Source organism: Alligator mississippiensis, chromosome 14, assembly GCF_030867095.1.
Source record: "Alligator mississippiensis isolate rAllMis1 chromosome 14, rAllMis1, whole genome shotgun sequence".
NCBI classification, from domain to species: domain Eukaryota; kingdom Metazoa; phylum Chordata; order Crocodylia; family Alligatoridae; genus Alligator; species Alligator mississippiensis.
Genome location: NC_081837.1, coordinates 2,839,059 through 2,856,987, shown reverse-complemented (window position 1 = coordinate 2,856,987; position 17,929 = coordinate 2,839,059). Strand labels below are relative to the sequence as shown.

The 17,929-nt window shown below is 49.5% G+C and overlaps 1 protein-coding gene across 4 annotated transcripts in view; it reads right to left on the bottom strand.

The window, feature by feature from the left end:
- Window positions 1–17,469, bottom strand: part of VPS53 (VPS53 subunit of GARP complex) — a 73,470-nt gene extending 56,001 nt beyond the window's left edge. For 2 of the 4 annotated variants that reach the window (XM_006277661.4, XM_006277662.4), the window contains exons 1-4: window positions 17,320–17,469; window positions 12,478–12,558; window positions 11,353–11,402; window positions 10,708–10,774 (exon numbers count right to left, since the gene is read on the bottom strand). In XM_006277661.4, the coding sequence (XP_006277723.2) occupies window positions 10,708–10,774; window positions 11,353–11,402; window positions 12,478–12,558; window positions 17,320–17,454 (333 nt within the window). In that variant the 5' untranslated portion in view covers window positions 17,455–17,469. Of the gene's footprint in view, window positions 1–10,707; window positions 10,775–11,352; window positions 11,403–12,477; window positions 12,559–13,288; window positions 13,470–15,129; window positions 15,153–17,319 lie in introns of those variants that run through there. The other 2 variants (XM_059717292.1, XM_014603957.3) reach the window with 2 other exon arrangements.
- Window positions 17,470–17,929: the final 460 nt, after the last annotated feature.

Genomic DNA, 17,929 nt, shown 5'->3' with positions numbered 1-17,929 from the left:
CCTACATGAATTCACAGCTGTTTTAAAGCAGTGGGTACCTTCACCATCACTTCCCTTCGTAACAGAGGATTTGCTTTGGATGGACATCTGACATCCAGGCTCAGGGACGGTATCAAGAGTACACACGGGGATTGTTTCTGCAAGCCATACTGCTTATAATCCAGCTGTATGGTCAGCAACAGTGGTAAGTCCCCAGGTCTATGGAGAGCATTAGTCATGCATTATTAATTTATTGGACTACCTGTCAGTGCAATAGGGAAAAGCTTGCCCATGCAGAAACCTCAATGGGCTTGTAAATGTTAGGTTATAGTATTTCCTTTCCTAAAATAGCAGTTCATTTCTGAGCTGCAGGACAATTAACATTTAAAGAGACTGAATGGCTATATACAGGACAGTGTAATGTTCTGCCACAAGGATGTCAAAAGGAAGGCTGATGTGCCCTGGAAAGACACCCTTGTTTCTCATCAAGTGGATGCTGCTTGCTCACGTAAGCCAATCAGCAACTCTTAGTACAACTTTATATCACCAGTGTGTTCCCTGCACTGCAAACACCGACTGAGACCTACAGCTCTGAAAGAAAGGCATGTTGTCGGGGCTGCACTGCACAGAGGCACTTAGTGCTCCTTAGCAATCAAGCTGCGGTAGCAGGAAGTAATGTGGATTCCAGACGGGGAAAATGATCGTTGTATAACTGGCATGGAAAAGAATCAACCAACTGCTACACATACACAATTAATGTTCTCTTGAACCCCTAGGCAACATTAGTTATAGTTGAGATCGGAAGACGAGGCGAATGCCTTTCTGCAGCTACAAGTGTTCTCTACAGACTTCATCCGCTGAAGTGTGACGACCCAGTTAAGTAGCTGGCCACTTGCTGGGAACAAGGGCTGTCCTAAGGCAGGCAAATCTTTCTGGTGACAACCTTTGAGTCAAAGCTGGTTTTTGATCCATGCAGGAACAAGCACAAGCCCTTCCAAACTTTTGTATGACATGGGATTTTGTTTTCACACTGAAAACCTTGGATGGTTGATTCACATCTCTCTCATCAGGAGTGAGCAGACTCCCTGGGCCCTAAAACTCCTTCCTGACAAAAAACAAATCGTCAAATCACCCCCCCACAGCAACTTTAAAAAACGTTCCAGCTAGCTCTGCTGAGAACCTCACACAGAGCAATGATGAAATCTAGATTATGGGCCATTCAATTTTTCTATGTCTGTGGCTCTATCTGGACAACCCTCCTAGACAGAATGGTTAGGACATCAGCTGCACCTGCTCTCTCCATTTAAATAGACACATAACCTGCTGCTTAGGAAGTGGCTAGAAGGCAGAGGAAAGCAAGTGGGAACAGAGCAGCAGCTTCATCTGAGCACCGGCTGCAAGAGATTCTTCTTTATAAGACAGGGCAAGTGAGCCAGAGCCATCAGTCACCGATGCCTTAATAACTGCTACAGCCATTTAAAGCCTTTGTAATGGTGTTCACACCTCCACTGAAATGAATTAATTTAGGCCCACAGCACCTGGAAGAGAAGGAAGAATTACTGCTGGTGACAACTGCATGAGAACCATCATCTCAGTGCGAGGAGAGCAGGGGATGCCCATTGTGTCTTACTGCCTTTCATTGTCATGTACACTCCTATCTTCCAGCACTGAGGGGCTTAGAAACACTGCCTGGCTTTGAAGGAACAAGAGAAAGCAAAGTGCTTCTACCTGGTAACTTGCAGGACAGCTCCCTAGATAGTACCCTGGAGAGTTACAGCCCCACATGCCATAAAAACCAGGGTTGAAAAGCCAGAACCTTTTCTTCAGCCTGCTCAGGGATTGTGTCTCCTCTCTAGGAGTCTATGGTGCTTTGGACTCAACCAAACACAGGTTTGCCTAAGCACCAAAGAAGCTGCCCTGCTTTTGAAAAGATTCACGGCAGGGACTGAACCTGGGACCTTCAGATACAGGCAGGCGAGGGAGAAGAACCAGGGCAGTTAGCTCAGATGGAGAACCAGACACTAGCAGGGAACAGAGCACCGGGCTGTGGGAGCCTGGGGTGAGGTCCCACCACAACTCCAACGTCTGCACAAACACAGTGGGAAAGGCGCACGGCTCGTTCCCCGACTGCCAGCTTTTCACTGCCCCCCTTGAGGGGCAATGGGAAAAGAGCTGTGGCATTTCTCCCCAGCAAGGCCATGCCCTGCACAGAGATAAAGAGGCACCACTGCTGGGGCATGGACTGTCCGGAGCTATTTCCACCTACCCTTGATGAAAGGAACACCTAAAAGCACTTCGTATAGGACTGCCTCTATTCTCCTTGTTGCTCACTGGGATCTTTTGCTCAGCAAAGGGGACAGAAGAACATCTGAGAGCTGAAGCCTAGTTTTTGAAGCTAGCACGGCTTGGCAGGGCAAGCTGAGCGGGAGACTACCTGGCAGTACTTTCCTTTTCAAACTGACAAGATTTTACAAGACAAGCTTCTTCCATTCCACCCCTGCACGGAGCCCTTGCAGCAGCTGCCTTGCCCTCCTGCCCCGAAAACAGCGGACAGGGCTGCTGCACTCTGTGAAACAGCGACTACCTTCTACTGATGACGGGGTGGCCTTTCACTGCTGAGCAAAGTGACTTCTAACCTCCCCCTGCCCATTCTCACCGCGGTGCTGTTTTGAAACACTCAGATGAAAGGCATTAAGGCTGCCCCAAGTATTATTACTGAACGCTATGCTTCCAGGGAAAGAAGAGCTGCGTAGGGATGGCTTGCCACTTTAGTAGGCCCTTGCTTGCTTAGGGATTAGACCCGGAGCCACGGAGGCACTTTATTCCGTTCCTTTTCTAGCAATAGCGGTCAAGTACCTTGATGACTTCCATACGCCAACTGGGGCTGGATTAGAAACGAGCTTCTTTTATTTGATTCCGTCTGGTTACCATGCATTTCAACTGGATGCGATTATTCATACCAGCAAAGTGCTAAGTATTATACAGACACAGGACATGAATGCCCACTTTTTCAGCATCTGTGTGTATCCTTAATGTTTCAAACTGGGCTGCGGTCAGGAGACAAAGAGTTTAATACTTCTGGACCCCTTGCCATTCTTGACTCTAGAGAGTTAAATTTCCTTTCACTCATCCTCTCAAGATTTACAACTGAAATCAAAGAAAATCCAGAGCACAGCTACAAATAAGCTCCCATCCAACAACTCAAAGAAGCCTCACTGGCAGAGTTATCAACAAGTCTTTTCTACATTGAGACAAGCCCAAACGCTTCTTCCACTAAAGCATCAAACAAGTGAATCCCTCCAGCTTGGGCAAAAATGAAGAAGAGAGTTTGATCACTCTGGTTTCATGTCAGAGGAAGCTCTATGCCTTCTTTCCAGAATAAACACCATCTAGACTTGGGAAGTCTGAATTATGTACAAGCCTGGGGAAAGCACAGAAGCAGGTCCTGGGGAAACTTTGAGCAGTTATTTCTCTCTTACACAATGTATTTTTGCTGAAAGTCCCCACCTCTGTCTCCATCAGCAGACAACTTTTAACTTCGCCTACAGCCCTGTCTAGACTAGGAAAATAGGTCATGTTGGAAACTATGTGAGCTGACATGGCATTGTACCTACTGTCGTTTAAACCATTAAAAGTGTGTTATCTGAGAGTGGGCGATCCTAGATTATCTTGTGACTTCCTGACATGAGAAAACTGACTGAGGAAAAGTCCAAGTGCAAGAAGCTATTCCTTCATGGTGGGGCAGACCCAGCAACCCTCCAGTGTGCCCAAGGGAGATGCCCACTCTACAGTGCTCTTCTAGATTCCCTTTTTCTCTTGCTCACACACACTAAAGCGACTCCTACTCATGATGGCACTGCCATCATTACAGTCATGACAGGGGAGAGAGCAGTGGCTGGGGGCTTATCTGCATGGGGAAACCAACTGTATAACTGATGCTGCTACACAGTGTAACCCACGCCTTGAACGCTCGCACACGGGGAGTACACTGCCATACCTACGTTAGTACATACATCATTGAGTCCACCTCCGGTTCTCCCTTTCCAAGCTCATTTGTTTCTGAACATCAGAGTGACAAGTGGCTGCTCACTACGCTGCCCTGCTTGTTTTTCATTTCCCCCTCCTACGCACAACTGCAAGCCTCTCTTCTCCCAGCAGACACCTCTGCCTCTTGGACCTCCTTTAGATACAGGCTCGAGCTCTACTCCAACACCCACCTGCCCATCTGAACGGCAGCCCTGTCCATCAGATATGCCTTCTAACCTGTCAGCACCTCAAAACAGGCCATTCACATTTTGGAAGGCACTGTGCTCGCTCACAGCCACTGGTATTTAAGTTGCTGCCACCAAATCACCATTTGATAAAATGGAGCTGCCTCTGGCTTGCAGCTGGTGCAAGTTCACACATGGGTCCAACAGATCACTCCACTTTTGAGTTGGGACCTCAGAGGATGAGTAATACGAGAAGAAAGACTGCACAGCCGTGTCAAACTGGGATGCAGACATGAAACTGCTGAGATACCTTCAGCCACAGCAAACAGCAGAACCAACATAAATTAGATCATGAGGGACAAAAAGGGGTGAGGGAGGGAGATCCACAGTAAAGCATCTGTCTGTTTCTGAGGTTTTTTGCTGCTCGCTTTGATTTTGTTCACCACTGAGCCAAAACAAAAGTCAGCAGCAGGCCCGAAGCTGCAAGATCTCCTATTGGAGCTTATGCTGCTTTTAATTCTACCCTGGAGCAACAATTATCCTTTGCCAGGCCTGCATCTCCCCCACCTCCCCAGTACAGCCTGGACAGCAACGAGCTGCCTTAGCCCCCTTTGGGCAGAGATGCACCGGACAAACTCAAGCTCGGACAGGCGCCTGCTGTGAAGCCGGTGAGGCCACAGATGGCAGAAGTTACGCCTGACCTCTTCATGCAGCTGAAGACGCCAATTTTAATGGCACGAGGCCAAAAGGACAGCAAACAACATGATTTCTTCTTGCCATGCCGTCAGCCCAAAGCCCTTTTCAATCAGCATGTTCTGGACTAGGACTTGCTGCATTCGCTCAGCTTAGAAGAAAGCCATCCAATTGCCGCAACTTGCTAGAGAAATGAATCTCAATGAATTTCAAGTGCGATTTACTTTGGCAGCTCAACTTCTGTTTATTATGCATTGGCTAAAAAAGCTCAAGAACTCCAAGCAACTTCAATCGCATGACCCCAGTCTTAAAGAACACATGGCATGGATTAAGAGGAAAAAGAAAAGTCATACGCAACTTCAGACGTATTTAAAGCTGGGGTTTCCCACCTCAGAGGATCCTAAAAAAAACCCAGCACTTAGACTTCATCCTGGGGTTGTAGCAGATAAGTAAAACAAGAGATAAGAGAGTTGTATTGCTTAAGGCAGGAGAGAATTCAACACAAGGGACTGGTTGGGCCACAAAAACTTCAGAATACTTTTAAAACATCAGACTTCAACACATGGCTGAGTTTTTATGCTGCACTTCGACACCTAATTTTAAGGACTCCTTGTTCATACGAACCTGGCAGGTGCTACCGCAAGAAAGGAACCAAGGCCCCACTGTGGGAGGCACTGTAGCCATGTGCAGCAAAGAGGTGGTCTCTGCCCCAAACTGCTTGCAATCTTGGTTTAAACAGGCAAGAGCATGTGTGTGAAACAAGTAGGCAGGTGGTTGTTGGGAGTAAGAGAAGTACCAGCAGGTTTCTATATAGGTTAGCCAGCACATCATTCAGCACACAAGCAGTTCCACTGACTTCAGGGGAGCTGTTCATGAGCTTAAACGTGTGGCTAGATCACAACTTATGGGAGGAGGGAATCTGTCCTGGAGTCTGATGTCAAACTGAGCACACAGCTAGTCTGGGCAAAAATGGTCTTCAGTGGGGCTACTCACACGCTTGTGCTCCAAAGTCTGCTGACCCAGGCTCTCGGCACCTCCTGCCCTTCGCTTGCTGCCCACATGCTGCAAGGGGCTTCCTGGGCTCTGCCCCACTCTTGCCTTTGCCCTCTCAATACCTCTGCTCAGTCTCTGCCCTCACTCCCCTGCCTCAATTTGGAAAGTGCTCCTGATCTCTATTAAAAAACAGCAGCAAGATATTGCAAGCATTCAGCACGCTTCAGTCCGAGACGCTCTCAAACCCAATAACCTGGGGTATTTTTCCAACACTGGCAGTATCCTGCTTCTTCCTTACATAGGCTTAAATGTTGCAAGGCACAGCAATGTGCACACAGCTTGCGAAGGGAAGGCAGAGTGAGCCTCACCACAGTTGCCAAGCATTTATTTTCACACGTGATGAGGAAAGGCAGTGCTGGGTACCAAAATACAGGAGCTAATTAAACTGTTCACAGCTGAGCTGGGTCCAAGCGAGGCAGCAAGAATGGACCTACAGTCTTGTTACTTGTCATGCACTCTCATGGTTAAAGAAAATATATTACCAATACTGTGGGCCACAATGTGGAGTCAGGGACTAGGCAAGGCCAGATGGGTTACCAAACCAGCATCTTGGTTCACCAAAACCAGAATACGGCTCACTTCTGCATTATTATTGTTATTCACAGAGAAGCGCCAGTTATAGTTTATATAACCATGAGACGTTAAATTGAGTTGTGTTTTCACAAACGGAGATCAGTGTAAAAGTCACACTTCCATCTGAAAAAACAGTTACCTGCTGTTCTTACAGTGACTCCTCAGATCACAGTTACAAAAACATTATGGAGGAAATATGGCTATTTTTCTCCAATAAAATGAGGAACCCTGGATTATCATACTTCCTTCCTGAGAGGTGTGAAGACGACTGAGGTTTTGACGCACAGAAATGAAATTAAAAAGCCACAAAAAATGGCAGGGGGGGCTTGGAAGTGAAACAAATTTAACTTGCTTTGGCTCGATTTCACACCCTTTTAAAACTGTAGCTTGCAAAAGTTCTGGCTGCAGAGATGAAGCAGAAGAGTTAACGCTACACCCTGAAAAGAAGGGATGTCACAGCAGGAGAGGCTGTACAAACGGGTGAAGGACTCTAACCAAATGAACATTAAAGCCCTGTCAGCAACTGTCAGAAGAAAAACATAGCCAGCCTCTTTGGAAGCTTTAACCTTAAACAAGACTACAGCGACAAGTTAGAAACAGCCTGACTGCTCAGTGGAAAAATCTAAGGAAATTATCCCTGCTATAATGTCGGGTAATAGGGAAGTGCAGTAGCTGGAGCTTGGCTTGCTAGCAAGGACAGTTTAAGAGCCATTTCTGAGAAAGTGCTAGGAAAAAAAATATCCATAGCTCTGGCTCCCTCCAAAGTGCAGGCACAGCCTGAGCCACAGATTACCGCGGAACCACAGAGCTTCTGCATTCCCTGCCTCTCCCCGGGCCTCAGGAGGAGCTGGTGTCTGGGATGACCAAGGAAAGTTTCGTTACACCCTGCCGTGGAATGTTCCAGCCCCGGCCGTTGTTTCCTTCCAAAGCGGGGTCATTAGCAAGACAATTTCTGAAGTTCACGGTATTGTCTAATGCCCTTACAAAAATATCACTGCAGAAAGGGGAAGACAAACAAGCCAGACTATTTTAAGGCCTTTGCTTCTGGAGGAAATTCTAGGGCAAAATCTCAAAAAAGCAGATGCTTTGAAACGGGAACTGTTACACCATATGGAGAAGGTGGAGCATTCCAGCCTGTTAAGCGGCTTCAATGGCTCCTGCTTTATAGGACTGGGTTTATTTTAAAATTCAGACGTGGGTTTTCAACCATCTTGCTGTTATCTGTGTGTGTGCATGCGTGTGTGTACGCACAAGGTATAAGCTATTTAAAAAAAAAAAGGCAGGTCATAAATTTCAGCAGTCTACAAAGCACTCCATAAACCCTAACGAAGCCTCCCACCACCCCAGGGAACCCAGGAGAAGCATGACCGCTCTTGTAGCAACAGGAAGACTGAAGCAGGGCAGTGTGGAGACTTCAGCCCAGCCAGGAAGGGGTAAGTGCTGGATCCAGGATTAGAGCTCCTGAGCTGCTGAGACCTGGTGTGACATTTTCTCTCTCTCCTGGCCTGATGGTCCCTTTGTGCACAGGCTGTTCCTCTATGACCCACAACTGAGATCAGCTGTGATTTCTGCTGCCATAGGTGGGAGATCGTTCTGAGACACTGTTTAGACCACCCCTGCTCTTCCCTGACATCCCCCAACACCCCAGCAACTGCTTAGCAAAACCAGACCTTATCCAGGTCCCTTAAAGTGATGCTGGGCTCCCCTCTCCTGGGCAGAGGCGGAAGGAGCAGTCAAAAAGGAGAGAGGACAAAGCACCTCCCGCCAATTCCCCTCTGCTCTGTGGTTTAGCAGCCCCTCCCACTGGTAAAGAAAGGTCTTTAAAAGCAGCAAAATAGCTTTGGTTTGGATTCTAGGAATCAGACTGAGATCACCACTTCATTTCAAACAGGCCATCAAAAAAGCTATTAGTTGATGACAAGCTCTGGGGCGCTAATAATCTGGGCTAGATTGGAACCAGAGACCGAGATGAAAGGCTCCGTGTCCCACTCTCGCATCCAGCAGCTGACTGACCCTGGACAGAGATGAGTAACCCAGAGCCGAGGCTGATATTTCTGATACGTCTCCCCCTCCTATCAAGTCTGCATCATTCCCATTAACATGAATGGGGAGGAGAGTGAATGTCTGTGCCCACAATTCTGCCTGCTACGAAGCACCCCTAGAGAAGGAGTGAGTGGGGCTGCATTGGGCTCAGCTTGGACCTGCCTCCTGCTTTGTACTGCCTTCAGCAAGATTTCCAATGTTGCTTCAGTTTCATTTCTGAGATTCAGATGTCTCTGAGAAGGAAGCACAGGCCTTTAAAGGAAAACCTGTACTGTTTACCCCTGCACTGGGTTCCTCTGCCATCTGTATCATGCACTGGATATGGATGTAGCTGGGCAATTCTGACCAATGCTCCCCAGGGTTCCTTCAGGCCTTACTGGGAGATGCTGGCCATGGAAAACCACAAGGCTCAACCCTGCAAGATGCCTAGTACAGTGTTGCTCCCAAAATGAAAGCAGCTGCATCAGCAGATCTCTTGCTGATATTCCTCACACTATAAACAACACCTTGCTGCTTCTACATGGACCGGACAGCTGAATAAGTTTTTCTGCTTATTCCTGTCTCTTATCATATAATGACTGACACGTGACCAAAACAAGCAGTTCAGCTGTCTGGTCCAGGTAGAAGCAGCAAGGTGCTGGAATATCACAGACAGCTCCGGGTCAGCCTGACCTGCATTCCTGCTGCAGTGTCGTATCCCTCCAGAGCAGACTGCCTGGTTTCTCCCCCTAGAAGAGCCTTTCAGCATTTTGAAGAAATTCTTACCATACTTTGGACAATTAAACACTTCCCCTGTTTTGTCTGAGAGGAAAAAGCACTTGCCCTAGAAAAACTTAATGTGGCTGAGCAGCCAGAATTGCCCTGAACATGTGCTGGTCAAACAAAGGATCCCTTCAGCCACAGAGCAGGCGGCTGGAGCTGAAGATCAAGCTTTTCACCCCGACAAACAGCTATTAATGAGACCATTATCTGAAGGGTCCATCCCCTGCCCCGACCACAGCATCACGAGCCACTCAGAAACAATGGCGAAGGGAGGACAGGAATAGCAATTATTTCTTCTAGGTTTCCTCTCTGTCTGGGTTCTGGGCAGATGAAAGCAAAATTCCTTCTGTAACTGAAATGCTATTCAGCGTTCTCTTGCTCTGTAATATGACCTGCTCCAATAGTACCCTATGACCTACTAATATCTGGGGCCTGGAATTGCTGACATTCCTGCAGGCTTTATACTCTGAGGCCTGTCCTTCCAGCTACTGCCACCGACACAGCCTCCTTCCAGCAACTCGTGTGTACGCACATCCATTCCCGCATTGCCCACATGCAGAGAAGAGGCACAAGTCACTTAAGCCACACACGACTGTCAAAAATAATTAACGTGCACAACAACTGAATGATCTCAGAGAAAGCACTAAAGAATGAGTTATTTCTGGGGGAGATTGCTTGCCCTTCACGTACGGGGCACTCTGGGCATCCTCACTAAAACAAAGCTCTACTCCCTTGAGCAGCAGTACAGTGATTAATGTGGGGATACTCCTGATTAGAAACAAGAACATTAGTAGCTAACAACCTGGGAAGGTGCTGGACCGATGGCCCCAGACATCAACATCCCTGGTGTACCCTCAGAGCAGATGCCAGAGGGGCAGTAGCTGTTCTAACTGGCTCATCCATGGATAACATTCAGTCTCTGTGGATGCTGTACCCTCAGCCTGCATTTCATACTGAGTTTTGGGGCATGGCTATTTATCAAACAGGAAATGAAGCGAAACATACCACTCAAGAGTCAACTTCAATCACGAACGACCTGGGTCATTCCAACCAGCCTAGTTAAAAGGCCCCATATATCCCTAACCTACCCAACCCCACTTTACAGCAGCCTTACTTTTATACATCTGGAATCAGCTACAGAGGACAGCTTCCGACCAGCATCCTGTTCTCTATTTCTCTCCCCACCCTCTGATCAGACGAGCCATAAGAGCTGCCCCTATAAAGTGGCTGTTCAAGGTGACTTACTGTGGCATACTTCACATGACTGGTGGGCCAGAGGGCAGCAACATCCCTGTGACAATCAGCTGACATTCTGCACACCTGAGCTGTCCTTGTCCCCAGCAGAAGAAAGAGAGAACCTTGTTTTTCTGTTCGAGAGAGAGGGTGCACATACCTGCCTGCCATCCTGGCCCACATTGGTCTGGCCTCTCACCACAGTTCGGATGTTGTCATCCAACCTCCTACGGGGAAAAGTCTAGTGTCACAGCAGTTCTGTGTGTACATGGTACAAGTGCTTTATATGAAACCTACTGACCAATACAAAACCAAGGGCATGGACAACACACAGCTCAGATTCTTAGAAACATTTCTGCCCTGTGTTGCATTTTTGTCACTTTGCGTGATTTAAAAACATGATCTTTTTAAACCCGAGCCCAAATCCAGTCAATTCTTTTCACGAGTCACTCCATTTCACTTGTGCTTGGCTCTCCAAGGATAGAGCAATACCTAGCACTCCTTTCAGTGCTGGCAACCCTTTATGTAAAGTTTTAAAAAAATGATAACCTGCTACATTCAATATAAGAATAAAAGAAAACACATCCATAGCAACAACAACAGAGACGCCTGCATAATGTATCTATTATTACAACTTCTACACCTGAGTTTACAAGCTGTGACGATTCAACAACTTCAGGAGTATGCTGAATATTTTCTTTTCTCTCTCAAAGCCTCATTTTCCATGCAAATATATTTCAGTCCAAGTGACGGCAGGGTTATATGCTGCCTGTGTGCCAAGGAAGCAAAACGGAGCAGCACTTACCTTATCTTCAGCCTGATTTTATTCACCACTTCATCGATGTTGGCCAAAGACTACAAGAGGAAAAGAAGACACGGTTAAAAGCAGAAAGATGCTGTCTCTGACACATGCTGATTGTAGCAAGTAACATGTCTTTAAATAACCCATGGCCTAATTCATTCACAACACTACAAGTTGGCTCATAGCCACACACTTTTTGTGGATGGGGAAACTGAGGCACACAGCAATGCGTTGATGTGCTGAAGGCCATATGCAGGGCTTGAAACAGATGTCAGGTCTCCAGGCCACAGTGAATCTTCAGCTCATCCCCACATGGGTCTACATAGCTAGTATGTTTTAGCTGTTATACCCATCCTTCTGCAAAGGCAGCAGTCAGTGCTTGCTGAAGGAAGTGGGGAGGGTGACCTCTAGCGGGTAAAGCAGTCCACGCCGAAGCACAACTAGACTGTTAGGATTCAGCTTCACAGAGCTTTCAACTGTGGCAGTTCTCCAGGATGAAAAACCAGAGACTTACAGACACGGGGGCAGGGAGGAGGCGTGACTGTGACTGGGGCAGTGGCAGGGAGAAAGTACTCAGACCTTTGCTGGGATAGGAACAGAGAAAATGGAGCAGAGGAAGCCCCAAACAAACAGGAGCAGCTAAAAAGCAAAATCCAGCCACATCCTACGGTCAAAAGCAGCAGAACCTGTGCAGTTCTGGCAAAACCTTTGGAGCCTGCTCATGGGGTCGGTGGGCTGCTGACACAGCCTCCAGCTTGGGGCTTAGAGCTAAGGAAGGCTCTCGCATCACTCCCACCCCAATCCTTATCCCTGTAAGGAATGTTAATATCTGGTTGCAATGGTATTTGCTCAGTTTTCCTGTACAAAGTCCCCCAACCAGGCCAAAAAAGCTTTGGGGCTTCCCCATCACTCAATGCAGCAAGAGGAATTCAGCTGCCAAGCTGGGTAGAGGAATGCTCATACGGACATGATATTCCTTCCAAAAGCAAAGTGGAGATGTCACAGTAGTTGCAACCGCAACTAGATACTGGTACATACAGAGACTGTCACTCCACTGTCAGCAGAACTTCACTAGCTCTGAGCTTCAGAAGAGACTGTCACTGCAGTTCAGCCAAGCATTAGTCTCACCTGCTCGGTTGGAAAGAGAGTATTAATGTACTCTACAGCATTGAAGTCTGCCCGGTCCAGTGGATCTTGGCTGGGAAACACCTAGAGAGAGTAAAGCATCACACAAAATATCAGCTTGATCATCTGTAACTTTAAACAGATTTGGTTATTTTAATAACTTGGACATACACTCAGGGTTGTGCTGAACAGTGGGGTCCTGCCAAGACTGTGCAGTGAGCAGTCAGGCTTTGTTTAGCAGAGAGCAAGTAGTTTTACTGGCTCCCCTCCCTGGTGGTCCTGGTGCTAGTAACATTCCTGCAGTTATCAGACTGGGTAAACACAGATGTGATATACATGCACATACCCAGATCTAGTACAAGCACAATCCATCATGTGCGGGGAATTCCTGAGTGATGGGAGCTATTAATTATGCATCTAAAACCACGTTGATGCTTTTGCAGTTGTCTGCAAATGCTAAGTTCCCACTGTGCCCCGGCCCTTGTCTCTGGCAGGACTTTGCAGGGTGCTCTGCTGAGAGATGAAGGCTTTTCCTCTCGCAGACTTGTAACACGAAACATGATGAATTAAAGTGGCCAAGTGAGCTCCCTGCCGACCAACGTTTCACACAGACTCGCAATCTGCTAAATGATCCCAGGTATCTCACTAAATCCCAATTATCTGCTAGTGATGCCTGTTTTCCCCTTGAGAAAAGGAAAACAGCAGCTGTGGTGCAATGTGCCCCATGTTCCCTCAAATGATCCAAGCAAGGAGGTTAGACTCTTTCCCCACCATCCCCATAGACTAAACCATGGGGTGCTGCCGTCTCTGTTACCATGTGTTTTCTGTATCTGTGCAGCAATCCGTGCTTCCTTCCCCAATCCAAGCCGTGCGCAGCGCACACAGTATATCACACCTGGGCAGCCAGGCCTACAGGTATCAAACTGATCCTTCCAAGCTGGTTCCAGCCAGCTGCACAAAGTAAAAGAAAAATCCAAGCAAACACCAAGCTACATATCTTGACACTGCACAGCTAAGTGTGTACATTGTCCTAAAGCACAAAAGCTGTTTCCCCCACTCCGCTCAACTGGCTATAATTTAAAGGGCCTCCCTCACAGCACTTCATTTTAGCACTGTTCCCTCGTGGATCCCAGAGCATTTCTAAACATTTACTTGCAGCACCCCTGGGAGATGGAGAGCTGAGGGACAAGGAGAGTTAAAGCGATTTTCCCTCAAGCTTGTACAGCAAACCAGGAGCAAAAGCCACAACAGAAGCCAAGTGTCCTGCCTCCCCAGGCCTGGCTACTAGGCAGCATGTGGAGATAATGTAACCCAATAGGGGCCAAGCCTTTGGGCAGGAGTGCCGCAAATTGGCTTCATACTGTCCCTGAGTGCCACCCTGCTCCCCTTCCTGATCTGCTGCTCTGCTTTCTGCTCCCTCTTCTGTGCTCCCTGCCTGATATCCTACCCTGCTTTCTACCTCCTGACCTATCTGCTGCCATGCTGCCTGCCCCCTCCCTGGTTTGCTACATGTCGCACACAGAGGCTGGCTGTGCCACCATGACCCCCGTGCCGCAGGTTGGCCAGCCCTAAGACGACAGATGTGTCGGGACAGATGACGGCCTAGCAAAACTTGCAAACAACTCAATTGGCATCACACTCACTCCAGCTGGTAGCTACATGTTCACCACAACAGAGGCTTGCAACCAGTGCAACGGAGGAAAGAAGAAAGCGGTGGTGGGAAGCAGCCTAATATCCTGAAGGTCCAAACGCAGTAGGGGAGGGGTAATGAGTCCATCTCCACCCGCAGCAGAGCTGGGAATTAAACCCAGAACTCAGGAATCGAATTGCTGATCCCTCGTTCATGTCCAGTTTCGTCCTTCCTGTCATGCTATCCCCCACCCTAGACACAACTTAATTAGCATCCCCCAGGCCCACATCCTTCACCCAGTGGAGAGTCCCTTGATTTCCCATCTCTAGATAACATGCATTCAGCCATCAGGCTAGTGTAGACTCTTCCAGACAGAGGCTTAATAAGTAGCTTGGCACAGTTTTCCTCTTAGGACCATTTGACTATTGACAAAGAAGCCAGATCCCAGAAGCAAGATTTAACAATCATGTCACAATGGTGTTTAGTAGTCCAGGAACCAGTACTGGCCCACTGTCATGAGAAATGGTGCTCACTTCACAATTACACCAAATAAATCTGAACAGAGGCAAGACCAAAGCCAATCTTGGTTAACCCAACCCAACTCCCCATTCAGAACTTAAAAGCATTTTGGAGGGAAAGGAAAGGAGAAATCTCCCCTCTCTGAAAGCAACAGAGCTATCAGTAAGCTCAAGACACTCCATTGCTAAAGTGGGGCTAATGAAGCCAGCAAGGACGTGACAAAGCCTGAAGGTGTCAAACTTCTAAGTCCTAAACAATAAAAATGCAATTAGCTGCATTGCTACCACTACGTCATGTTACAGGCAGTGAAAGAACAAACTAGTCAAGGGGGACCAGCAGGCATTGGGAGAGTCCCTGTTCCCCCGAGCAATCCCAGGAGTTACAAGAAACAACGGACACAAGCTAGCGGAGGGCAGTTTCAGGCTAGACTTTAGGAAGCGCTAGTTCACTGTCAGGGTGGCTAGGACCTGGAACCAACTTCCAAAAGAAGTGGTGCTGGCTCTTACCCTGGAGGTCTTTAAAATGAGGCTGGACAAACATCTGTCCGGGTCGTTTGACCCCAGTACTCTTTCCTGCCACGGCAGGGGGTCGGACTAGATGATCTCCTCAGGTCCCTTCCGACCCGACCAGCTATGAAACTATGAATGGTCAAAACCTAGCTCCGCTTCCCGCTACCCACACAGTGTCATGTTCAGTTTGGACGATGAAGCCCAGTTTGCTTACAGCCAGCTCCTCTCTCCTGTCCCTGCTCCCGCCATGGGTTGAGTTTCCAGTACTGAAGCAAAATATGTTTTAAAACAACCATTTTTGTTTCTTTTGTCTATTTGTAGAAACCATCTGCCATTATCTCAGGGCTTGTTTATGTGACATTTAAATAGGAGTCCCAGTTTAGGTTGATTGCCTCCCTTTAACTCAGTCTTTGCAGGCACCTTGATACTGTAAGACGCATATCACTGACCAAAAGAAAAAAGGCACAATGCGGCTGGAGCTGGAAGCTGAAGCTAGAAAAATTCATGTGGAAATAAGGCATGAATTTTTAACAGTGAGTTAAAATCCGATGGAAAACTTCCCAAGGGATATGGTGAATTCTTCATCTCCCGCGGCCAGAGTCAAGACTGGGTATCTCACCAAAAGATATGCAATAGCGCAAGCCAAGGTTATAGATTTGACACAAGCTACTGGGTGAGATTCTTTCACCTGCATTATGCAGGTCAGACCAGATGACTAAAATAGTCCCTTTTGGCCTTAAATATATCAAATGCAAGATATTATTATTATGGCCAAGTGCCAGCTCTCAGTTTTTAATACAGCCAGGCTCACAGTTCTCAGTGAAAACAGTTCAGCATCAAACGGATGCAAATATCCCAAAACAGCAGGGACGTGCCTCTGGAAAAGGAAACATGGACTGTACTAAATCCCTGACGCCTACAAGAAAGGTGACAAAAAATGCCGCTACCCGGCTGGTGCTCTGCGCCCTGGCAGCAACAAGCCAGTTCCATCAGCTACTTTGGCTCCTTCAAGGACAATCCACAACCCTCTCTCGGGGGCAGCTCGTAAGTCGGTGCTCAAGAGCGGTGCGGTGCGGTGCGGTGCGGCGCGGCGCGGCGAGACAGCTCCTATTTCTCGCGGGTAGCTGGCACCAGGGGCTAAGCTGACATCAACGCGATTCCCACCACTGGTTTTAAGGCTGGGATTTTACACGGGGTCGTCAGTGCCTGCGGCACCTTCTTGGGAGCACTGAGGATCAGGAGGACGTGTAGCTTCGCAGGACGGAGACAGACCAACCTCCTGTATGTCTCAGGCCGTTAAGCTTCACCCTGATTCTCCTCCCTTGAACTTAAAGACTTCATTAGACCACATCATTTCAGTCCTTGGGAGACTAAATAGAGGGCCAGAGGGAGAAAACAGGAGAGGTCACAATCGACCGGTTTCCAAGGAGCCGTCACCGGCAGGGAGCGAGCTGGGCCAGACATAACCCAGCAGTAAACCAGGCCGCCTGCTGCAGAGGAAGGCAAATACCCGCCAAGGTCCCCAGTGTGACCCAGCACCGCCAGCCTGCCCCTGCACCCCCGAAACCCACCGATTCCTCCCAAAGCCCCACCGAGCCTGCCCTCATCTCCTCCTCGGCAAGGGGTGTCCGACGGCCCAAGACGCCGCGTCCCATTCCCCTCCCGCTGCCAAACCCCGGCGTACTGCAGCTTTCCACCCCCGGAGCCTGCTGGATCCCTACGGGGCAGGGGGCGGCTCCCACAGCACCGGGGGCAGCCAGCTCCCACCCGCGTCCCCGGGACGGCGAGGCCTCTTCTCCGCCCGGGGGCATTGCGGGGCCCTCCGCTCACCTCTGGGGTGCTCCCCCCCACGGCGCTGCCCCTTCCCCCGTGGGGGCCACCGTGCGGCCCCTCTGCCCCCCAGCAGGCACCACACAGCCTCCAGCCCTTCCCAGGGTGCATTGCACCACCCCCCAACCGCCACAGGGGTGCCCCTCCCTCCAGCCCTTCCCAGGGTGCACTGCACCGCCCCCCAACTGCCACAGGCGTGCCCCTCCCTCCAGTCCTTCCCAGGGTGCACTGCACCGCCCCCCAACTGCCACAGGCGTGCCCCTCCCTCCAGCCCTTCCCAGGGTGCACTGCACCGCCCCCCAACCGCCACAGGCGTGCCCCTCCCCAGGGTGCACCGCCCGGCGCCCCCGGCCGCACCTGCTCGATGGCCAGCTGCACGTCGGGCGCCAGCTGCAGCACGTCCTCCAGCCCGTCCGCGAACTCCAGCTCGTCCTCCTCCATCCCGGCCTGCCCCGCTGCCGCCCCAGCCTCCGCTTCCGGGAAGCGCGGCATGCCGGGATGCGGGAGGACTCCGGCCGCCCCGCCCCGCCCCTCAGGCTGTGCGTTGGGGGGGGGGCACTGAGCTTCGGGACGCGCGCGCCCCCTCTGGGGAATAGTGTGTAGCGCGCGCACCCCCCCATGCTGTATAGAACACACACACGCACAGCGCACACATGCACTTGCTCGCACACGTACACACACGACCCTACAGTCGGATGGCGTATAGCACAGACACGTGCACTCGCGCACACATGCACACACACACACACACAACCTGACAGTCAGACGGTGTATAGAGTGCACACACGCACACAACCCTACACTTAGATGCTGTACAAAGCGTGCGTGCACACACTCCCCCCCTCCCCCCCCAGCAGTGCCGGGCGTGCAAGGGATTCCAGCTCCGTTGCCTTTGGCCAGAGCTGGGCAGCGCGCCAGCGTTACGTAAACCGCCTCCTGCATAACAAGAGGCTCTGTGTGCGCTCGC